The sequence below is a fragment of the Bolinopsis microptera genome, chromosome 8, assembly GCF_026151205.1.
Source record: "Bolinopsis microptera isolate Bmic1 chromosome 8, MBARI_Bmic_1.0, whole genome shotgun sequence".
In the NCBI taxonomy this organism is placed as follows: Eukaryota; Metazoa; Ctenophora; class Tentaculata; order Lobata; family Bolinopsidae; genus Bolinopsis; species Bolinopsis microptera.
In genome coordinates, this window is record NC_087079.1 from 6,665,354 (window position 1) to 6,687,343 (window position 21,990).

A 21,990-nucleotide genomic window follows, 5' to 3' on the forward strand; every position below is an offset into this window, starting at 1 on the left:
TTACTCAGCATGGCACACGCTTGAGTTTGGGATTGGGTTACGGTTGGGGTCAGAATAAAGGGGTTTTGAATTATTTGTCAAAGCCATCTAGAGAACGTGTTCAACTTAGTCACGTGATAGTTCAGTGTAGAGTGATGTATCATCACTTTTACGTATATTTATTAACGTAATACTTTTTTGGCCGACTGAGTAAGTTTACTTTATCTTTGTGATACAAGCAAATTTTAATAAAAACAGCCAAATAGTTAAGGTTTCTCAAAATAATTTCTCTGCTGCTAAAATTGTCAGTGATGACAGTTGAAAACCTAAAACTTTGAGGCAAATTCGGTGTGGAGTAGAAAACCTGCACATGCCTTATATCGGCTTTGCTTGGCTGAGTAGAGAATTGTGTTTCATAAGTCACAACATGCTGGTGACTATACGTGAAGAATAAACATGCAGTTCACGAGACAAAAGAGGAAATTCTTTCGTCGAAAATTATAAAATTCATCGCTCAGCCAAAACGTGTTACCGCAGCGGTGAAAACATTATCCGAATTAAATTCAAGTTATTGTAACCTCAACTAGGAAGTTTCTGCTCACACAGTTCTCATGTAGCTATCATAGTATCATAGTAGTATCATGTATAAGCTATCATGACTTAACTTTAATTTCATATGGGTGGTTCCAATATTAACAAAAGTTGAAATTCATGACAGATGCTAGTTATCCAGATCAACTTCACATTAGCGTAAGGAATTTTAAGCCCGATTCCCAATTAGACTTTCTTACATCGTAATATGTGAACGATCTCTTATATCGTTGATCCTTATTGTATCATTTGATACATATTTGTCGGGCTAATGTCTACGATTCTGCCTTTCCATCAACACGAACGTTCAAATTTTTCGAACTAAATTAAATTTGCGATTTAAGCTTGAAAACTTATTGAATTTTTAAAGAAAATTTCGATAACTTATATAAGTATTAATGTTTAAACTTAAAGTGGTGCGTCAACAACGATCATAATATTATTGAATCATTTATACCGTTATAACATTTTGTTCTACTGGTTCTAGGTTTTATAGGTTTTGTTCGAACTGACTAGTGGCTGCTCGTTATATTTAAAAATGTAGAAATCTTCCGTATCTAATAATCTTCAATCTACACTTGTTCCATTATTCGTTCGTATTTTCGTAACTTCGCCAATTCGGAATTACTGACGCGTCAATTATTTATTTTTAGTCAGATTAATGACTTTTTTACAACGTATGCTAGTTATAATGCAAAACATAAACTTTATTAAATCGGTGTAATTATAATTCTCAGTTATACCCATATAGACTAGCCCCAGGCCAAATAAATCTACAATAACTCTTCATATTCCAAACTCGCTCCTACATTATTTACTGCTTATCACTAAACGTCAGCAGTTTATAACTTTATAATAAGCACTCTATCCAGCTAAAAGATATGCCCCGCATATCACGATACTACTTCGATATCAGCCTATTCGAGGATGACCCTTACAAACAGAGCCATGCCGGCCCAGATGTAACCCTTTTGGAGCTTCAAGAGCGAATCAGGAGGCAAGACAATTATATTTGTGAGCCGAAGACAGAAAATAAAAGATTACACTTGGAGGAAGGTAGCTGTGTTTGTCGGTTCACGTCGTCCTGTCTGCCACAGGAAAATCGTGGGATAGTGAGAAAAGAAGAGGAGCCGCTAACAAGAGAAATTCGTGGGATAGTGAGAAGAGAAGAGGAGCCGCTAACAAGAGAAATTCGTGGGACAGTGGGAAAAGAAGAGAAGCCGATAACAAGAGAAAGTTGTGGGATAGTGGGAAGAGAAGAGGAGCCGCTAACAAGAGAAAATCGTGGGATAGTGGGAAAAGAAGAGGAGCCGCTCACAAGAGAAATTCTTGGGATAGTGAGAAGAGAAGAGAAGCCGCTAACAAGAGAAAAATGTTCAGATATAGACGAGGATCTCAGTAAGTGTGATGGAGCAGATTCTGCGTTTAACTCGGCTGAAAGTTTGGACTTAACAATATCAAGATCTGGCAAAAAAACTGCTGAAGCCGAAAAAGAGGTCTTGAAATCAAAAAGAAACTTAACTTCAGATGACCAGAATTGCGGATTGATGGATTTTGGAGCGGAGGAAACATTGCAGAACACCGATCCAAGCTCTCAAACAACATGTGACCCTTTCTCTTTCCCTCATCTTCCAATGCAGACATCAACAAATTTGGATCTACCCTCCTTTACATCAGCAGCTCTTACTTCACCCAGTCCTATTCAAGGTAATGAATATGGCATTGCAGATTAATTCGAATTAGACAACAAATTTTGAATTATGAAGAACACACAAGGAAAGATATTATAAAACTGGATGAGGAACAAGGTGTAGAAAAGAAAATGAAGACCAAGGCTTTCTCCAGTGGTGAAGATGAATCTAATAACTCACCAATAGAAAGAGTGGTACATATAACACAATTTGCTGCTGCTGGTGATTGGAGGGTTACTCCAAGAAAGTGAGCTGGTTTTAATTTCAATAAATAATCTCATCCTCAGATCTCCCAGAAGCCAATTTCGGCGATGTTTTCACGGGAATTGAGGACTCCCACTCGACTGAAAAGGAATCTAGCCGAGAAATTCTCCAAAGCATCACCGACGAGAAGATTGAGCTGCTCTATGAAATTGGACGGACGGTAAGTACTATAAGTAGGGGGGACATTTTGTTTAATAATTATTAGTCATCTACTTTACATCAAGATATACCGACAAAGATTACATTGATATAATTCTACATTCTAGTTTTTAATTCCGGAAATATTAAACTTGGGCAATTTTTTTAACTGTTCCTTGTTTAGAACTTTTTGTTGAATAAATCTTGATACTGGATGGGCCGAGGCAGGGAAAAAAGAAAATCGCGATTATTTTGCCCAAAAATCGCAATACCGCGATTTTTAACAGACTATACATTAGGCTATACATAAAATTTTTCGCAAATAATAGGAAAACTCGCGATTCCGCACATGCCGCAATTTCCTTTTTTCCCTGGGCCGATGTTAATCATATTCTTCTCCTGACACGTGACGGATATCAAACAATAACCACTCAAAACCAATAATCTCTGTCACGTGTCAAACAAATATGATTTGCCTCCCCATCATTATGCAGATCTATAGCACAACATTACTAACACATCTTAGGGTTAGTAGGAACATAAGCGGTCACGTCCGCGAGAGTCGGGATGTTTGACCCATACTGTCAACGTATACTGTTAAATTCAACAGAACTGTTTTAACTTCATTGATAGTATCGTTGTTGAGTTCCTAGAATTTTTCCAGTTTTATACAGTTGATTCTGCAGAATTGTTCAAACTTTGTAAATTCTGTATTTCATAATGGCTATTATTTTGTGGACGCGCTGCACCTAACTTAGGTCTCATTTTACTAAACACTACCATCTATACGTTTTGTCTACATTGTCACTGCCACTTTTTAAGCTTTTACATTTTGCAGTGCCTGAGTTCTAGCCGACAATTGTGTAAAATAATTAAGAAAGCTATAAAATAATTGTGTTTCAACATATAGAAATCCAAAAATATTTAACAACTATAAATGCACTAACTCGGACTCATTGGTGTTTGCCTTTTGCATTGTGGGCAGAATGCAAAGTCATTGGTTAAACGTTATTTCGGCAAACAGACGGTCGCTATCGAAGCGGCCATAAAGCTTTTCACTGATTGAATAAGCTGTTGACAGAAATGTCCGTGATATAGAGCAGGCTGTCTTCGTCTGAAGGCTGGGTACCAGCAACTGAGCAACTGGTACCCAAAATAGCAACGAAAATAAATAAACTCGGGGCCGTTATGATTGAATTTGTCGCTGATAATTAATGCTTATTGTTTGTAGACTCTGCCAAAATACCAAATTCTTCTAAAACTAAATGGAGCACCACTTTGATAAGTTCCGCAATTTCTGCTTTTAATGATACAAAATATTATGAAGGAGCAGTTGCTACGAGGTCTGCAAATTGGAATTTGTGCACGAGGTCAGGTGATTTTAACAAATGACACGTGGTTTAAGAAACTGTCACGTGACCAATTCGGCCGGTGCGTTGACAGCACGTGATAAGACCACCTGGTGATTGATTTAAAATTTGAGGTGAGCTGTTCACACAAAACTCAACGGTTGCCTGCTGTTTTCTATCAAAAACACCCTACCAGAGCGGAAGGGTTCAGTGTACACGAAAAATGGATTATCGTATTAAGTCAGGTGCTGAAATGCTGACCTCTCATAGGACCAGCTGTGTGCACGTGACCGTTGAAGCTAACGCCGGTACTGCAAAAACCGTCCACAAAACATTTCATTAAGTTCAACATCCGTCTTAGCAGTGCAGATTTTATTTTTTTGTTTAGTGCCCTGTAACTTTGCTCCTCCACCAAGATGCTGACCGATGTAAGTTTCTCATCCTCTACTAGCTTTTAACTGAGATCGATTAATTTCCTTAATCAACTTATTCGAAATAGTTATCATGGACCGAATTTGTCGCAGGCTTAATTATTCCTGCAAGTCGACTTCAAATGTTTTAAAATTCTTGATTTTCTCTAGTTTAATAAAAGAATGAAATAAAAATCAAGTTCCACTATTAAAGCGTATTAAATTTAATATTATTGTGAATTGTGGGATGAACGTAATAAAATTCAATTGTCAGCAGAAATAATCTGACTCAAAATTTTCGACTGTTTTTTTAACAGGCTGAATTTTCGCGGCCATATGCGAGATTTGCCATAAAGTCTGTGAAAATTATTTCTTCGTGGTATTATAAATAATACAAGACAAAAAACATATACTAGTCCGGCTGGTTTTATTTTAGCATACTAATTTCTTCGATTAATTAAATAGTGACGTTAAATAATTTTCTTGACCAAATGATCTTCACACCAGTTCTTTTAATTTAGTAAAGCTTTCCTTTCCTAATATTGCATTTTTACAGACCCTCAAAGCCCAACTTGGTTTGAACGAGGACCAAGTCCGTGAATTCAAGGTTGCCTTCGACATTTTTGATGAGGATACCTCTGGAACTGTTTCCACTGGAGAGTTGGCCAGCGTAATGAAGACTTTGGGACAGGACATTGACGAGAAAGAAGTCGGTGTAATGATCTCTGAGGTCGACAGTGATGGTAAATTTTAATTTAATCTCATCTTTTCCATTTGGGGGTCGTTCACATATTACGTAATCAGCGAGCTATGTGTAAAACTGATTACGGAGTGGAGGTGGGGGGGGGGGGGGGGGGTAAAAAGAAGTCGAGTTATTTTTATCATTATATCCATATTTTATGGCAAAAATGTGGATTGTGAACTGTTCTGTCGAATTATAAATGTTAATACTTCGTTACCTAACTAATTTACCAACTCCCCAGGTTCGGGAGAAATCGATTTCGCCGAGTTCTGCACACTTATGGCCCGTCAGATGGAGAAGTCCGACCCCGAGATGGTCTACAAAAAGGCTTTCGCTATCTTTGACAAGAAACACGACGGTTTCATCGATCCCTCGGAACTGAAACATATCATGACGAACATTGGTGAAGACATGGGCGACAGCGAAAGTAAGTTTCTTTGACTGAATTTGAAGCGATATATTGCCAACATACCAAGAAATACCATAAAATAAAGTGTTTGGAATTTACAGACCAGTTTATTTTTCGAAGGATCAATACTTTCGAATAAGAGAAAAACGTTTTCAATTTTATGAATATTTTCTCTCCCTCAGTTGCTGAAATGATGAAGGAAGCTGATGTTGACAATGACGGAAAACTGAGTTACGACGGTAAGTGACAAAATAATAAAATATAACGAAATATAATGGCCTTTGAATTAGTGTTCATGTTTATTACAATTTGGTTAAAATGTTTGACACACTTTCTTACTTTATTATTCGAATATTAATTAATGTTTCATATCAATGATAAGTGTTTAAGTTATTATTATATTTTTTCACTCAGAATTCCTGGAGGTTATGTTGGCCAAATAAACAGAGAGACGACCACACAAGGGAAGAAAAAGAAGAGCTTCATACCGCACCCGGGGCACTGCCGATCACACCATCTAACGCGTGATACCTCACGCAAATACCACGTGACGTCACTCGTGTCGTCACAGCGGTTAAGTTTACCATCCTCGTGTGAAAGATATGATAATTTTGGACGATTTTTTATTATACGGACACAGGCAGTTTTGGTTATACATTTTGTAATAGGATCCAATGTATGTTATGATTATGAATAATTGGTTTTAATGCGAGATTTTATGTAAATAGAGGGAGGTGTACAAAGTTATTAGAGTCTATCATTATGTCTACCATTATGTCTACCATTATGTCTACCATTATGTCTACCATTATTCAATAATTTATTGTCTGGAATTCAGCTGTCAAGATTTTCACACACAACTCCCATGAACGCGGAATCTCACTAAAATAACTTCAGAAGCCTACCAACTAAACTCACATACCTCTAGGCTCTAAAGTAAGTATGCAAACCTTGAACCAGGAAGTCTGCCGCACAAATCAAGTGTATCTCCGGTAATTTAGTAGATTACTTAAACATTGAACTCACACTATACTCATGTGGCACTCTCAGAATTAGCAGATGTGACATAGCAAATGATACACGACAGGCCGGCTTTACTTCTACAAATGCGTTTCATTACGTTCATTAATAAACTAGCTCATCTTCACGCAATACTCATCAAGAATCGTTTTGATTTTATAAAACCATTCGAAGAAAGTATGGCGAACCTCCACATCAGCGTATGAAAACAATTCGCTAATAGTTGTTGAGGTGTCCATTCAGACCAATTAAAACAATTAAGCTTAAAGTTGGAAGCTGCGTGTCACATATCTGCACTTGCAAAGCTTCCAAATGAGGTTTGTGCCACGTGCAGCATACCATTCCACACGTGACTGCAGCAAACTAACACGTGCGTTCCACGGTAGTTGTGTTGAACTGGGTATCCCGGGACAAGCTAATCTCTAAAGATCGACTTGACACTACCAGACAGTCTTAAAAGTAAATCTGAAACAGTCCCTGAACTGTTCCACCGTGCAAAAATACAGTGATTTGGGAAAACTTTGCTGTACACGTAGAATGTACATTAAATAAGGCGTTGAAATGTCAGACTATCACTGGGCTAGAAGCTCACACGTGATCATTGGAATCAACGCTGGTTGGATGGAAATTTTAGAAAGCGTTGACGGAACATTTCATTAAGTTCAACATCCGTCTTGGTAGTATTGAATATATTTTGCTGTTCTGTTAGTTCGCACCAAACATTGTACCAATATGCTGAATCCCGTAAGTTTCTTGCAATTCTTTAAACTATTTAACTATTCTTTAATTCAGGTGAAATTTTTACCAAAAATCACCGTCAAACCGGATTGCGCTCGAATGAATGTTATTAAGCGCCCTCAAAATAGAGTCGGTGAAGACATTTTATTCAATTTTAACATGAAAGGTGCGATTTAAAACCAAGTACTAAAAGTCAATAGTAGGTTTTCAACGAATTAACTACTTTATCTCTTTATTACTATTTTCTGCACTGGAAATAACAATCTTCCAGACTCTCAAAGCTCAACTCGGTTTAAACGAGGACCAAATCCGTGAGTTCAAGGATGCCTTCGATATTTTCGATGAGGATGCATCTGGAACAGTCTCCACTGGCGAGTTGGCCAGCGTGATGAGGACCTTGGGACAGGACATCGATGAGAAAGAAGTCGGAATTATGATTTCTGAGGTCGACAGTGACGGTAATTATTGTTGGCTTAATCTGTATTATAACCCAGCCCTTCAATTGATTTCAATTATACTGTTATACAAATTAAATCAAAAGTGTCTCTCTCAAATGTTGACAGTGATAGTATTGACTGTCAGCGGCCGAAATGATAAACTTATGCTGAGAGATATCGAATGAGGTTTGAGAGCTGTTAAATTAAAAGAAGCTCCTCGATCTGCGCTGCAAAGCAATTATCAATTTACGAGGTGGTTTCACTGTCAATCCCAGGTTCCGGTGAGATCGATTTCGCCGAGTTCTGTACTCTTATGTCCCGTCAAATGGAGAAAGCTGACCCAGAATTCGAGTACAAAAAAGCTTTCAAAATCTTCGACAAGAGGGGTGATGGATTTATTGACAACGCTGAACTTAAACACGTCATGACCAACATCGGTGAAGACATGAGCGATCATGAAAGTAAGTTTTTGAAACTGCATTTAATAGTTGCTATAACTATAAGCGTAAGACCGATCACCAATTATTGTCACTTAACATCACAGTGCCAGTGGTTTTTTTTTATTGTAGTTGCCTCATATCGGATCCATTTGACCTGTAGCCTGTCATTGTGATTAGATATTGTCAGTAAAATCGGGTATTGGCATAATTGGTGATGGTTGCCGCAGTTCTGATGGCGATATCCAATAAGTTACCCTGATGAAAAGTTAAAATCGTTATTTCGATGACACCAGTAAGTGAGAAAGGTGTAACCATTATTTGCATACAATGGTGACATTACACGATACAACCAAGCGCAAACATTTTCAGTTTTACCATCCCTTGCGATGATGTACGCCTCATTAAATGACGAGTAGCAATTTATATTAATGAATGATGCCTTTCGTCTAATTGAAAAGTGATAGCACAATTACTTAAGTACTAATTATTGAAGTGGGAGTTGGTAGTGAAAATATTTTGCGATCCAAGATTATCAAATGTGACTTCTAAAATAATTGCACTGGTTATCATGGTAACGGATAGCATCATTGTTACTGGTTATCATGGTAACGGATAGCATCATTGTTACTATGCTGTCCCCTTCATGATGGTGCTCACCGTAATAATTGTCTTGACCTTGTTTGACGCAAACTGAGAAGCGGGGAGGCGGACGAGGTGGACGAGGCGGGGGTTAGTGGAGGCGTGCATTTTCATCTTTTTTAACATTTCCTTATTGAAATATCTTTCTCTCGTTAAATATTCTCGTTTCAGTTCTTGCAATGATCAAAGAAGCTGATTTGGATGGAGATGGCATGCTCAATTACGATGGTAAGATACTTTTACATAAAACTAAAACGTTCTGCAATGCTGGAGATGGCATCGCTCCACCCCAACTAAAATCTTGTTTGATGCTTTTACATAAAAATCAAAAGTGCATGTTCCATTGTTCCAACTGAGCGCAGCCACAGTTTTTTTACGGGCGTACAAGCATCAATTCGGTATTTGTGCTTAGAATACCCAAAAATGCTCCTATAATTAGCTTAAGTTTCCGGGGCCGGTGACGCCGCCTGCAAACCCCATCGGTGTTTCGCCCCTGGCCCCACTGGGGCTGTGCCCTTCCGTGGTTAAATCAGCTAACGCTTCGCCCTGGTTAAAGTAGTCACTTTCTGAAACACATGGTGCACGCTTCACTTTTTTGTAGTCGACCATTATTCTTCCCTGAAAAATGCATGATATGCCCATATATTGTTTTTTATTCCTGATCTGTTTGAGTATGCCGTAGAGGGAGCCGTGGTACTACTAGGCACGGTCTTATTAGACAGTCGTCCAATAATTGTGCAAATATTTGTCGGCTGAACAGGTCTTCAGGGAGAATCTTCCAGGTTTAATATTGAACTGCCTTGTTGGACACTGGTCAGATATTTGTTATAAATGTGTCGCCCGGACAACATATTTTATTTACCATTTCACTCGATACGGAATCTTGTTATATCGAGGAAAGGTTGCGAGCTTGGACAGCCGGGTAACAAAAAGTGCACACTGAGCTGTGCAGGGTGTTGAAAGCTCCACATACCATGCCTACACCTAACATCTCTGCAGTGAGCGAGGGTGTTGACAAGCTCCAAATTGTATTGCCAGCTTCCTGTCTCAATACTGCTCATTGTATTCCCTCCACAAGCCAGAGATGTGGCGGCAGCTCGGCTATTTTAACACATTCAGCAAAAGTATTTTGCGGTGGCTGGCAGGTTTCTTGCTGCGGAACGAGGGGTGATGTCAAGCATTATTGACAGGTTGAGGAGGTGCAATGTTCTGAAGAAAGGTTGCGGCTTTGCTGGTTGTGTTGTTTAGGGTTTCGCAAATTATTTCGCCCTTAGATTCTATAAATAATTGTCAATAACATATTTTATTTCAGAATTCCTGAACATTATGTTGGCCAAATAAACAGAAAGACACACTTAGATCAAGAGGAGAAGAAGATGAGCTGCAAATCACATGCGGGGCATTGCCGACCATAGGGACTGACGCGTGATACCTCACGCAACAACTGCGTGATACCTCACGCAACTTCCACGTGATGTCATGCTGTAGGCTTGTGACTGACACGTGACTGCAACGTTGTGTCAAACAACTAGGTTTAATATCTTGTATGAATTTGATATGATATCGGGACATCATTCATAAAGATCTATTTTATGGAGACAAGCAGTTTTTTGTGCTATGTTTGTAATATGCTGTATATAATATAATCCTTGTCGTATAATATTATGAATAGTTTGTTTCAATTGATCAGCAAACTTACTAACTTAAGAGTTAAGTAGTATTTCGAATTCATTTAGGAAAGTACGAGATTTCACTGTAAATAAATGGCTGCGTTCTAGATTAACTATTAAGGGTACACAAATTTGAGTAGAAAGAATAATAAAACACAGCCAGTAAAACAATTCCACTGGTTTTTCATAGTAAAGTACTGGGTGGGCCAAAAGTCAATACCCATACGTTGGCCTTAATAGCTCCGCCGTGTTATTATTTCAATTAGGCAATCAGTGACTGAGCTATTAAGGCCAACGTATGGGTACTGACTTTTGGCCCACCCTGTATTAAGTGTGGATAAAGTGCGAGAGTGTAGTTTAAAAACATTTGTTGCCGTCACCACTATGATGTGTAATATCGCACAGCTCAAGAAATTATAAATATAAAATAATATAACTATAAACATGAACATGGTCATGCTTACACAAACCCCAAGTGTGAACATATTTCATGTAGCAAGCTGTAATTTATTTGTCTGCACTGCGTGCATTTAAAGTTAAAACAATCGGTCGAAGCTAGAGTCACATACTGCGAAGATATTAAACTCTGAGATAAATGAGATAAGCTTGTGACGATCATACTTGCTCAAGACTGGTTGCTTTGTTCTTCGATAAGTTCGATTAATTTGATAGTTGTTGTACCGTTGATTCAGTAGTAGTTCACTGTTTGGAGGTCTGACTAAGATACTGGTGATTTTGGAACACTCTTATTATTACACGGATCGAAGACGAAATGTGACCTTGAAATTGAGGAACAATGAAAAATAAGACACTCTAAAATTTCAGTTTGTGCTCTTGTTAACATACCATGAAATGGGTGATCCTCGCACTGTTTCTCATATTTTCTAAACTTGGCCGAATCTCAAGCAGTCAGGCATCATCAAATCATGAGCTGGTTCATCACAGTGACTCTGAAGATGTTCACAACAACATCTTCAACACTTCTTCAGACCATTTGAGAGGACTCAAACCAGAGATTAGATTGAACAGAGTTGCTCTGACACTGAATCAGAGTTTAACGAGGAATGTGGACTACCCCTCGGTGCGGGTGTACAACGGAGATCCGGCCACAGTCGGCCATATTCCTTTCATTGTGAGTATCACTATGACAACAGTATTTTAAAAGAAAGATTTTTACTCAGTTCTCGGTAAAGCTAAATCGTGAATCGGGTGAACCCTCTACACCTCTAAGTCGGTAGAAATCAGCGTTTTGATTCCCTCCTCACATTTCAAAATTTAGTATTAAACCTTGATGACTGTGTAAAATGTGTCTCTAAATAACGAGAACAATCGACTGGCAGGTCCGTATCTACACCTACAAGAGTGGTTACCGTTACATGTGTGGCGGGTCTATCCTGTCAGAGCACTGGGTAGTAACAGCAGCGCATTGCATCCTGGACCAGGCTCAATATGAGGGTACTAACCACTCTTTTACTATCCACGGCCCTAATATCCAGGTTAGTAGACTTGTCAAGGGTTGCAGGGTGTTATAACATAATGTAGTCATAATGTAGTCATAATGTAGTCATCAAGTAGTCATAAAGTAGTCATAATGTAGTCATAAAGTAGTCATAATGTAGTCATAATGTAGTCATAAAGTAGTCATAATGTAGTCATAAAGTAGTCATGATATAGTCATAATATAGTCATAACGTAGTCATAATGTAGTCACAAAGTAGTCATAATGTAGTCATAAATTAGTCAAAAAGTAGTCATAATGAAGTCATAAAGTAGTCATAAGGTAGTCATAAAGTAGTCATAAAGTAGTCATAATGTAATCATAATTTGTCATAATGTAGTCATAATGTAGTCATAATGTAGTCATAAAGTAGTCATAATGTAGTCATAATGTAGTCATAAATTAGTCATAATGTAGTCATAAAGTAGTCATAAAGTAGTCATAAAGTAGTCATAATGTAGTCATAAAGTAGTCATAATGTAGTTACCTTAGTTCCCAAAAATTTGTGTGCCATTATATTGAGCACAATTTATTTGAGCCCGAAAAATTTGGGCAGAAAATTTGAACTCATTTGGGCGACCGAAAATTTGGGCACAAATTCTTCGAAAAATGAACGATTTTCCACTAAAATTTTAGATAGATATTTGCCTTACGGGTAAATGCCTCACAGAATGGCTAGCCTCACAGAATGGCCAAATTTGTAAATGTTTTTGTAACTAATTTTTTATAAAAGACTGGTAGGTTTTGTGGATACCATATGAAACAAAAGTCTTCTGGCAACACTTCCTGTGGTGAAATCATTAACTAGGACCACATTTTCTGGCATAAATATGACTGTTTATGTAGAAATTTTGAGCACTAAAAAATTTGTTTTCAAATTTTTGAACTAAGTTTACATTTTGGTGAGAACTTCTGGCACCAGTATGACAGAAGATGTTCAAAGAATAGTATTCATCAAAAAAAACGAACATTGTTCAATATAGGAAGAAAAAAATGCTAAAATGGCTACACGCCTCACAAAATGGCCAAAATATGCCTCACAAAATTTGTTTTCAAATTTTTGAACTAAGTTTGCATTTTGGTGAGAACTTCTGGCACCAGTATGACAGAAGATGTTTAAAGAATAGTATTCATCAAACAAAACGAACATTGTTCAATTTAGGAAGAAACAAAATAATAAAATGGCTAAACGCCTCACAAAATGGCCAAAATATGCCTCACAAAATGGCCAAAATTTGAAACTCCTTTTATTCAATGAAACCATAAGTCTAAAGTATTCACAAGCTATTTATTATACAATAACACCCCAGATGGAGTGTTTTTACAGCCGAATGAAGGTTATAAATCATGAAATCAGGGAATATGAACAACGCCACACAAAATGGCCATTTTTGGTGTAGGAAATTATGCCCTTTTTATTCAGTTCTAAGAAATTTCACCTATATGGGGGTGTTAACAAGGCATATTAATACCAGCAGCATGCCTGAAACAAGAGCCAAAGGTTTTAGAAAAATAAAATTTTCTCGTTTTCTTTTTTTTTTGCCATTTTGTCAGGCATTTTTTCTTTTTTGTGAAATAATTTTTCACAGCTCAGTTTTTTCGTGAGTTTTAGGTTATTACCCCATTCCTTAATAGGTTTTCTAAGAACGTGTGGTGATAGAAATTTAAAAAGTATCTCCATCAACAAAATTATAGAAATTCAGATTTGGCCATTCTGTGAGGCATGTTTTTTTCGAGGAAGATTTTCCGGCCAATTTTTCTCAAAGAAAAAATGGTTATGAGATTAAATGAACCCCCGGGAAGAAAAATATGAGTGTCAACTTAGCTTCTTATGAGATAAAAACTGGAATAAAGTTTGTTTTGTGACTTTGAGAGACCTTCCTTTTTTTTGGCCATTCTGTGAGGCAAATACCCGTAGTTCATTATTATTCCTTATTATTCCAGTCATTTTGCTTTCAATTTTAAGCATGTAGGTGGTAGTCTGAGTTGTTTCACATTATGAAATTGACGATCTGCCCAGTAACTACTAAAAAATACAGTGATGATGGCACAGTACAAAATGATAGATATACATTATACAATAGTGATATTTAGTCTCTCAATCAGATAGTTTAGTCTACTTACACTCAGCATATCTTATCATACCCCTTTCACATACAATTATCATTATGACGCCTCATCAGATGGTCGAAAGCTTTGGAAGAAAATTAGAAGGTTTACATCATGATCTATCAAACTAAGCGGCACATACGCTTAGCTTTGAGGTATCCGTACCTCTAACCATTTGTTTTATTAGTAGCTGTTAGCTATTCCAGTTATTTCTATTCATTTAAAATATAAGCCTTTTTACTTGGTCAAGCCATGAATGACAGATTAGAAAACTAAAATTTCAAATATTATTTCACTTGGATATTTAAAAAAAGCCATCTTTCTATAGATTTCAGGGCCACAGGCCAAATGCAAAAAGTTTGGTTAGCAAAAAATTTAGCAGACGGAAAAGATTTATGCAATTAATTTGGTCTGCAAAATATTTGGGCGAGAGGCCCGCTCAAATTTTTTGTCGCCCAAATTTTTGGGAATTAAGGTATAATGTAGTCACAAAGTAGTCATAATGTAGTCATAAAGTAGTCATAAAGTAGTCATAATGAAGTCATAAAGTAGTCATAAGGTAGTCATAAAGTAGTCATAAAGTAGTCATAATTTAGTCATAATGTAGTCATAATGTAGTCATAATGTAGTCATAATGTAGTCATAAAGTAGTCAAAATGTAGTCATAGTGTAGTCATAACGAAGTCATAATGTAGTCATAAAGTAGTCATAAAGTAGTCATAAGGTAGTCATAATGTAGTCATAATGTAGTCATAAAGTAGTCATAAAGTAGTCATAAAGTAGTCATAATGTTTTCATAAAGTAGTCATAATGTAGACATAAAGTAGTCATAATGTAGTCATAAAGTAGTCATAAAGTAGTCATAATGTAGTCATAATGTAGTCATAATGTAGTCATAATGTAGTCATTATTTAGTCATAGTGTAGTTATAATGTAGTCATAATATAGTCCGAGGAGTCCTCACTCTCCTCTCGGCCTAAGATGGCGTTTCTCGTCCTAAGATGGCGTTTCTCGTCCTATATATGATTTGGGGTTTAGGTTATTCCAGACTACAAAGGGTTTAGGGTATCTATTTACAATTTAAATATGATTTATTTACAGACGTGTTAGGGAATTTAAAATTTACAGTTTACTGAGGCTTCTGTGGTATTTTATTTGTAAAAGTTCTCCCTTTTATAATATCTAAATTTTCTGTCTGTAATATTTGAAAACTAAATTTCAAATTGCTGGCCAAGTACTGACCATTATTATACTTAATAGATAATTGCGGGGGACGTTTCAACAAGATTGTACGAAGCATCAACAGTTGTGAAATCTGTAACCCAAGTTTATACCCACGAAAACTACAACCAGTGGTATCTCCAGGTACGAAATACTAAACTTAGCCAGGGGTGCAGGGTCAAAGGGAAACCGACCAATCTCAATCATCAGTGGTACTGTCATCATTAGCGCCACTTGAAGCTAATAGTAAATTACTACACTGTGGTTATTGTAAGGAAAGACATATTACTAAAGGAGACGATGAGACATTACACAATACTCATTACACAATACAAATTACACAATACACATGCACCGTCAGTATAATCTATCTGCTAACTAAAAAGAGAGTAACATGAAAAGAATGCAAATCTTTGAAACGCGTGGAAACTTTAAAGGTAATGTTGGAATAAAATATGAATTGTGAAGCCCAATCAGTGTACGACTGTCAACACTGGAAAACTTGATCTACTGTTAAATATACTTCAAAGTTCAAACCTTCACCAAATATTCTTTATTTTCACATATTCATACCGAGTGCTATAGCAACGTTTATGGAAAGGGTTACTAATGATGAATGCGGTCGGTTTGTTTCTTTTGACCTTCTACTTAATCAGCATACTCCTCTTCATGGCCTTCACGAGAATTGATCAGCAGTTGGTCATGAACAGCTACAATTAATATTACTGTCTGCTTATTCTGCAACAATTTCACTAAAAACCATTAAAAAGGGTCCCCTACTCTTTTGATACAATTGAGAAACCCGCCACAGCTGACAATAACGTTACCCAGAGTGACATAGCACTGGTGACAATAACATTACCCAGAGTGACATAGCACTGTTGTACATAGAGGACGGGTTTGATCTAACTTCTGCCAACATAAAGAAAATCAGTGTAGCAGATTCTCAACCAGCTGCTGGCACTCAAGTAACTATTGCAGGTATGTGTAAATCTCCTGGCTCTCCAGTAACTATTGCAGGTATGTGTAAATCTCCTGGCACTTCTTTGGTAGCTTATCTAAGGGGGCTATACCAAAACGAAACATTGGAATGTTTCCCGTGTCCAACAACGATCAGCATCAGTAATCATTGATGAATATTATAATGAATCGCTAAATCCTTCACTTTGTTCGGGTTACAGCGGCCCTCTTTGTGCAATAAACGTTGAAACATCTGGATACAACCAAGAAGAGCACTATACAATACTGTTTATAGAATACTAGCTGTTAATACCTGTAATCTCACTGCAGGATGGGGCACTACAATACTGTTTATAGAATACTAGCTGTTAATACCTGTAATCTCACTGCAGGATGGGGCACTACAATACTGTTTATAGAATACTAGCTGTTAATACCTGTAATCTCACTGCAGGATGGGGCACTACAATACTGTTTATAGAATACTAACTGTTAATACCTGTAATCTCACTGCAGGATGGGGCACTATATAATACTGTTTATAGAATACTAGCTGTTTATACCTGTAACCTCACTGCAGGATGGGGCACTATATAATACTGTTTATAGAATACTAGCTGTTAATACCTGTAATCTCACTGCAGGATGGGGCACTACAAAACTGTTTATAGAATACTAGCTGTTAATACCTGTAATCTCACTGCAGGATGGGGCACTACAATACTGTTTATAGAATACTAGCTGTTAATACCTGTAATATCACTGCAGGATGGGGCACTACAATACTGTTTATAGAATACTAGCTGTTTATACCTGTAATCTCACTGCAGGATGGGGCACTATACAATACTGTTTATAGAATACTAGCTGTTAATACCTGTAATCTCACTGCAGGATGGGGCACTATACAATACTGTTTATAGAATACTAGCTGTTAATACCTGTAATCTCACTGCAGGATGGGGCACTATATAATACTGTTTATAGAATACTAGCTGTTAATACCTGTAACCTCACTGCAGGATGGGGCACTATATAATACTGTTTATAGAATACTAGCTGTTTATACCTGTAATCTCACTGCAGGATGGGGAACTACAATACTGTTTATAGAATACTAGCTGTTAATACCTGTAACCTCACTGCAGGATGGGGCACTATATAATACTGTTTATAGAATACTAGCTGTTTATACCTGTAATCTCACTGCAGGATGGGGCACGCAGGAGACGGAACTGATAGCAACAGTGCTCCAGTTTGCTAACTACACCGTCCCTGATCAGAAATACTGTCAACAGATCTACCGTCGAAAAGGGTGATTACAAGTTCTACCTTGACCGAAAAAACTTTTGAGATTATCTGTTTGATCTAAAAGATCTCATTAAGTAGTTTTGCTAGTTGATAATGGTGATAGATAATTCCTCACTTGATTAACTATCAGGTATTACATATTACCGGGGATGTTGTGTACAGGAGATGACGAGATGACATCTCACAGTGCTATAGGGGACAGTGGGGGACCTGTTTTCAGGGACCATGGTAACGGCAACTTCACTCTGGTAAGAGATCCGGGCAGTTATTGTACGGGGATTTATGAGCATGGTTATATATGGGATAATTAGTTTTATATTCGAAAAGATAAATAATTTCCACCCAGGTAATTGTTGATCAATTATTCAATCAATGGACCAATTCAATCCAGCTGGAATTTCAGTACGGTTTGGTGAGTTGGGGGGTTGGGAAGAATGTTGAAACTTACGATTACGATATCAACTCTGATGTGGCCTTTTACAATCAGTGGATATTCAACATCATGGTACGGTGTGAATTGTTCATTTGTTCATTGTGGATTTGATTTGATTAGCGAATTATCACCGTATTCCACCAAGTTCCAACTTAGTATCAGAATTGATCAGTCTGCTTTAACTGCCATGACCATAACAGTGGCGTAACGAAACTTAACTGAGGTACTAGCAAAAATGCGCGTTTTGCTCTGGAAACACACTTTTTAAAAGATTTTACCGGCGTATCCTCTAAAATCACCCAATTTGTTCAATTTTCGGGAGGGGCACCAAAAGGGGGCGCATTTTCGGCGGGGGGAGGCGCCAACAGGCAACGTTACGCCACTGGACCATAACACGGTTTGTTTGGGCAGTAGGATATCAATACCATTTAACCAGTAACCAACCTGAACAACAATTTTGATACCTAAGATAGTTTATGAAAAACACTTATTGTAAATAATAATTTGATGAAGGAGTAACTGTAAAACTTCAGGAGTCATACAAACAGTACCGAGTGGAGTTGCACGCTGACACCACCACAAAGTGGTTGTCGTGGAGAAGCGGGACTGATACTTTCAGGTACCAAGTCTACAATATCTCCTGTCAATCTGGTAGATTTGTTAATGTGAGTTGTGCTGAACAATAGAAAATTATGTAAAATAGCGTTGAATCTGTTGGAATAGACTATTAAAATAAATACGGTTATGTAAGAAACTTGGTTCATTTACAGTTTGTGCAGTCCATGGGCACGTGCCTAGCTGAACAGGTTGTGATGCACAATAATTGTTCCTAATTAGAACTTTATAAGAAGCCTCGCGCGTTCACCAGTCAAATCTGCTCTCTAGATGCTGCTACGAGCAAGAGTAGGAGTATGATAATTATATGAGTATATGTAATATAACCAACTGTTCCCAGTATTCGCATAACGTTACATTCCACCCTGCAGGTAGTGATCACAACACTGATTCTTTCACAAGACTTTAGTAATGTTATCGTTAGAGACGGTAACCAATACGACAGTCCAATCCTTCTCGAGCAACATCGTGACCTGGCTGAAAACCAAACTCTTAGTAAGTTTAGCTTTTGTCAAACACAAGAAAAATGCTTCGATTTTAACTCAAATATGGTACTGTAGTAGTAAACCCGCGATGGGGTGGCATGTGCCTCAATAAAAATATTACAATCATTTATTATTATATCAATTTATCGTTAAATATTTCAAAAATATTAATAACGTATGGTTGATCCTTCACACTTGGTAAAATATATAAAAATAAAGTTAATCTACACTAAAGAATAAATAATCTATATTATATAAATCAACAATATTAACTCCCCATCTTCTTGTAGTCATTTATCAAAGCGGTAGAAATCCAAGTAATTTTAGTACGCGGTGCGCAAGGAATTTCGTTTTTAAAAAATGTGTAGGCAAGATAAGCCTAAGTGTGGCAGTGAAAATTGAAAAATAAGTTGCAGAATAAATTGCAGTGTCTGACTGTCAAATGCATTATCGCAGTTCATTTATTTGACTGCACTAACGTTTAGGATTCTTACAGCTGTTATATTTTGCTAATATTTTGTTTAAAAGTTGTAAAGGACAAAGTTCTTGTCCGTCCACGAAAGGTTTTCTAGGTCAAGTTTTTGTTTGTCCTGTAAGTAACGTACAATGTTGTCCTTGTATGAATGAATAAACTTATCTTGTAGCTTAGGTACGTTGAAGGGAAGGATTTTGTTTATTTCGTTTATCGTGTTGTTATATAATCGTGGTCCTACGTTAGAGATGCTATAATCGGTGATCCGTAATCTGTTGAACTTAATTTCAAAATACTTTGGATTTCTCCTTTCCGTTTGTCTAAGCGGTGATTTTTCAAATATACTACAGATACTCGATGGTGCTACTCCCATATAAACCTTGTGCATCAAAGTTAGACAGCTTTTAGCAATGAGATTAGGAAGAGCTAAAATTCCTATTTTGTTGAAGATGGATTTTGTGTGAGATGGTAGTTTACGTTTTTCTTTGTCGTAAAAATAGTTATGATATTCTGAATCAGTGGCGCGAATAGCTTTCTTTTGAGCAGAGAATAAAGACTGAATAGAATTTAAAGATTTAGTACCCCAAACAGTAGCGCAGTAATACAGGTGAGATTGAATTAAACTATTGTATAGCATTTACAATAGTACTGGGAAAGCGTCATTACCACTTTTTCCTCATAAATCACTATTTATTTCAGCTTCTGTATTTTTATTTGATCTGTTGCGATTTCATAACAATCTAAAATTCTAAAACTCAGGTGTCACCTCGAACTCTAACAAACTACTAATACTGATAAGAACCACCAACTCCTTCAACTACAAACTAGTGAGATTCTTCTACTCCTCAGTCTCCGGTCCCGCTAAAGTCTCTGATCCACTTAAATGCGGAGGTAAGACAAAACAAAAAACTCGTCTTAAAAACTAAAGAGGTTTTATCCATAAATATAAACAGCTGTTCAAACAGCTGCAACTGCTTGTGTTGACATTATAGTTGATGTTATCTGAACCCTGATAAACATTTCATGTACACAATTAAGATGTGGTTTTTAAAACTCGTAACGACATAATAACCACTCTATAACGGTACCCTTTAATAACCACTCTATAACGGTACCCTTTAATAACCACTCTATAACGGTACCCTTTTCTTCCCAGACCTAATATCCTGCTCTAACAAGTGGGAGTGTTACGACCCGCAGTACCAATGTGACGGTGAGATAGCGGACTGTGCTGACTGGAGTGATGAGCAGTATTGTGGGGCCTCTGGGAGTTGTCACCTGATGGGTGCTGCTCTGGGATTGTTGGTCATTGTTTGGAGTTACTAAGTTACTAAGTTACTGAGTTACTAAGTTACTAAGTTAATGAGTTACTAAGTTACTAAGTTACTAAGTTACTGAGTTACTAAGTTACTAAGTTACTGAGTTACTAAGTTACTAAGTTACTAAGTTACTAAGTTACTAAGTTACTAAGTTACTAAGTTACTAAGTTACTAAGTTACTAAGTTACTAAGTTACTAAGTTACTAAGTTACTAAGTTACTAAGTTACTAAGTTACTAAGTTACTAAGTTACTAAGTTACTAAGTTACTAAGTTACTAAGTTACTAAGTTACTAAGTTACTAAGTTACTGAGTTACTAAATTAATCAGTTACTAAGTTACTAAATTAATCAGTTACTAAGTTACTAAGTTACTAAATTAATCAGTTACTAAGTTACTAAATTAATCAGTTACTAAGTTACTAAGTTACTAAGTTACTAAGTTACTAAGTTACTAAGTTACTAAGTAACTACATACTGCAGACAGAAAACAAGAAATCATGTTCATAAGCTGTGCCGACTGTGACAAAGTAATCGTGGTATTCTTTGGATTTTAATTGTGATATATTTTCGTTCGAACACTTTATGTGACCCTATGTGACCCTGAATTTGTTCAGAATTTACTAAGAGTAAACGTCAGAAATCAGAATTTCCTGTTTTTATGATTGGAATTTATGTAAAATCATATATTAAAGCTTTTAGATTCCAGACCGAAATATTTGGGTTTTATACAGAACTAAACCTTTCAGTGACAATTACTGTTTAACTAGCTGTAAATTAAAGATATCCACTAGATTATCCAGTTTATGGGTTAAAATGGTAGGAGATTATTTGGAAACAGGCAGAATCTGATACAGAACAATATTTGTGGATGGACCCACCATTCACTGATCTAAATAATCCGGGATATGAAGGACCAGTTCACAAAACTGATCGTCATATTAGTTTCCATTCAAACGGCACTAATCGAAGTGAACTGCAGTATTGCTGGGAAATAAGCTCCAGTCAGTGTTACAAATCAAGAAATTCATCTGGAATTTCAATTTATCCATC

General features: G+C 36.9%; 3 protein-coding genes across 4 annotated transcripts; all 3 read left to right on the top strand.

Moving 5' to 3' along the window:
- The first annotated feature begins 4,330 nt into the window (after positions 1-4,330).
- On the top strand, positions 4,331-6,406 carry LOC134819254 (uncharacterized). The gene is made up of 5 exons (XM_063829080.1): positions 4,331-4,440; positions 4,979-5,165; positions 5,406-5,591; positions 5,756-5,812; positions 5,988-6,406. Exons 1-5 carry the CDS (start codon positions 4,429-4,431, stop codon positions 6,014-6,016), a joined length of 471 nt encoding a protein of 156 aa, XP_063685150.1. The 5' UTR covers positions 4,331-4,428; the 3' UTR covers positions 6,017-6,406.
- Positions 6,407-7,234: 828 nt separating this feature from the next.
- On the top strand, positions 7,235-10,516 carry LOC134819253 (uncharacterized). Its single transcript, XM_063829079.1, has 5 exons — positions 7,235-7,337; positions 7,603-7,789; positions 8,044-8,229; positions 9,019-9,075; positions 10,160-10,516. The coding sequence occupies exons 1-5, from the start codon at positions 7,326-7,328 to the stop codon at positions 10,186-10,188; spliced, it is 471 nt and encodes a 156-aa protein (XP_063685149.1). The 5' UTR covers positions 7,235-7,325; the 3' UTR covers positions 10,189-10,516.
- A 609-nt stretch (positions 10,517-11,125) lies between these two features.
- Positions 11,126-21,187, top strand: LOC134819480 (coagulation factor IX-like). Of its 2 annotated transcripts, XM_063829430.1 has the most exons (11): positions 11,126-11,649; positions 11,858-12,013; positions 15,385-15,489; positions 16,212-16,326; positions 17,518-17,620; positions 17,747-17,864; positions 18,020-18,121; positions 18,583-18,714; positions 19,036-19,159; positions 20,381-20,512; positions 20,778-21,187. In XM_063829430.1, the coding sequence occupies exons 1-11, from the start codon at positions 11,365-11,367 to the stop codon at positions 20,945-20,947; spliced, it is 1,542 nt and encodes a 513-aa protein (XP_063685500.1). In that variant the 5' UTR covers positions 11,126-11,364; the 3' UTR covers positions 20,948-21,187. The 2 variants fall into 2 exon arrangements, with proteins under 2 accessions (XP_063685500.1, XP_063685501.1); XM_063829431.1 differs by lacking the exon at positions 18,020-18,121 and having other exon boundaries at positions 11,320-11,649; positions 20,778-21,083.
- The last annotated feature ends 803 nt before the right edge of the window (positions 21,188-21,990 follow it).

Bases quoted from the DNA above. Each gene is read 5' to 3' on its own strand.
- LOC134819254 (XM_063829080.1), top strand. The intron at 5,166-5,405 runs GTAAATTTTAAT...CCAACTCCCCAG, and splicing joins CTCTGAGGTCGACAGTGATG to GTTCGGGAGAAATCGATTTC. The intron at 5,813-5,987 runs GTAAGTGACAAA...TTTTTCACTCAG, and splicing joins CGGAAAACTGAGTTACGACG to AATTCCTGGAGGTTATGTTG.
- LOC134819253 (XM_063829079.1), top strand. The intron at 8,230-9,018 runs GTAAGTTTTTGA...TTCTCGTTTCAG, and splicing joins AGACATGAGCGATCATGAAA to TTCTTGCAATGATCAAAGAA. The intron at 9,076-10,159 runs GTAAGATACTTT...ATTTTATTTCAG, and splicing joins TGGCATGCTCAATTACGATG to AATTCCTGAACATTATGTTG.
- LOC134819480 (XM_063829430.1), top strand. From the start codon at position 11,365: ATGAAATGGGTGATCCTCGCACTGTTTCTCATATTTTCTAAACTTGGC. The intron at 16,327-17,517 runs GTATGTGTAAAT...ATCTCACTGCAG, and splicing joins CACTCAAGTAACTATTGCAG to GATGGGGCACGCAGGAGACG. The intron at 19,160-20,380 runs GTAAGTTTAGCT...TCTAAAACTCAG, and splicing joins GGCTGAAAACCAAACTCTTA to GTGTCACCTCGAACTCTAAC.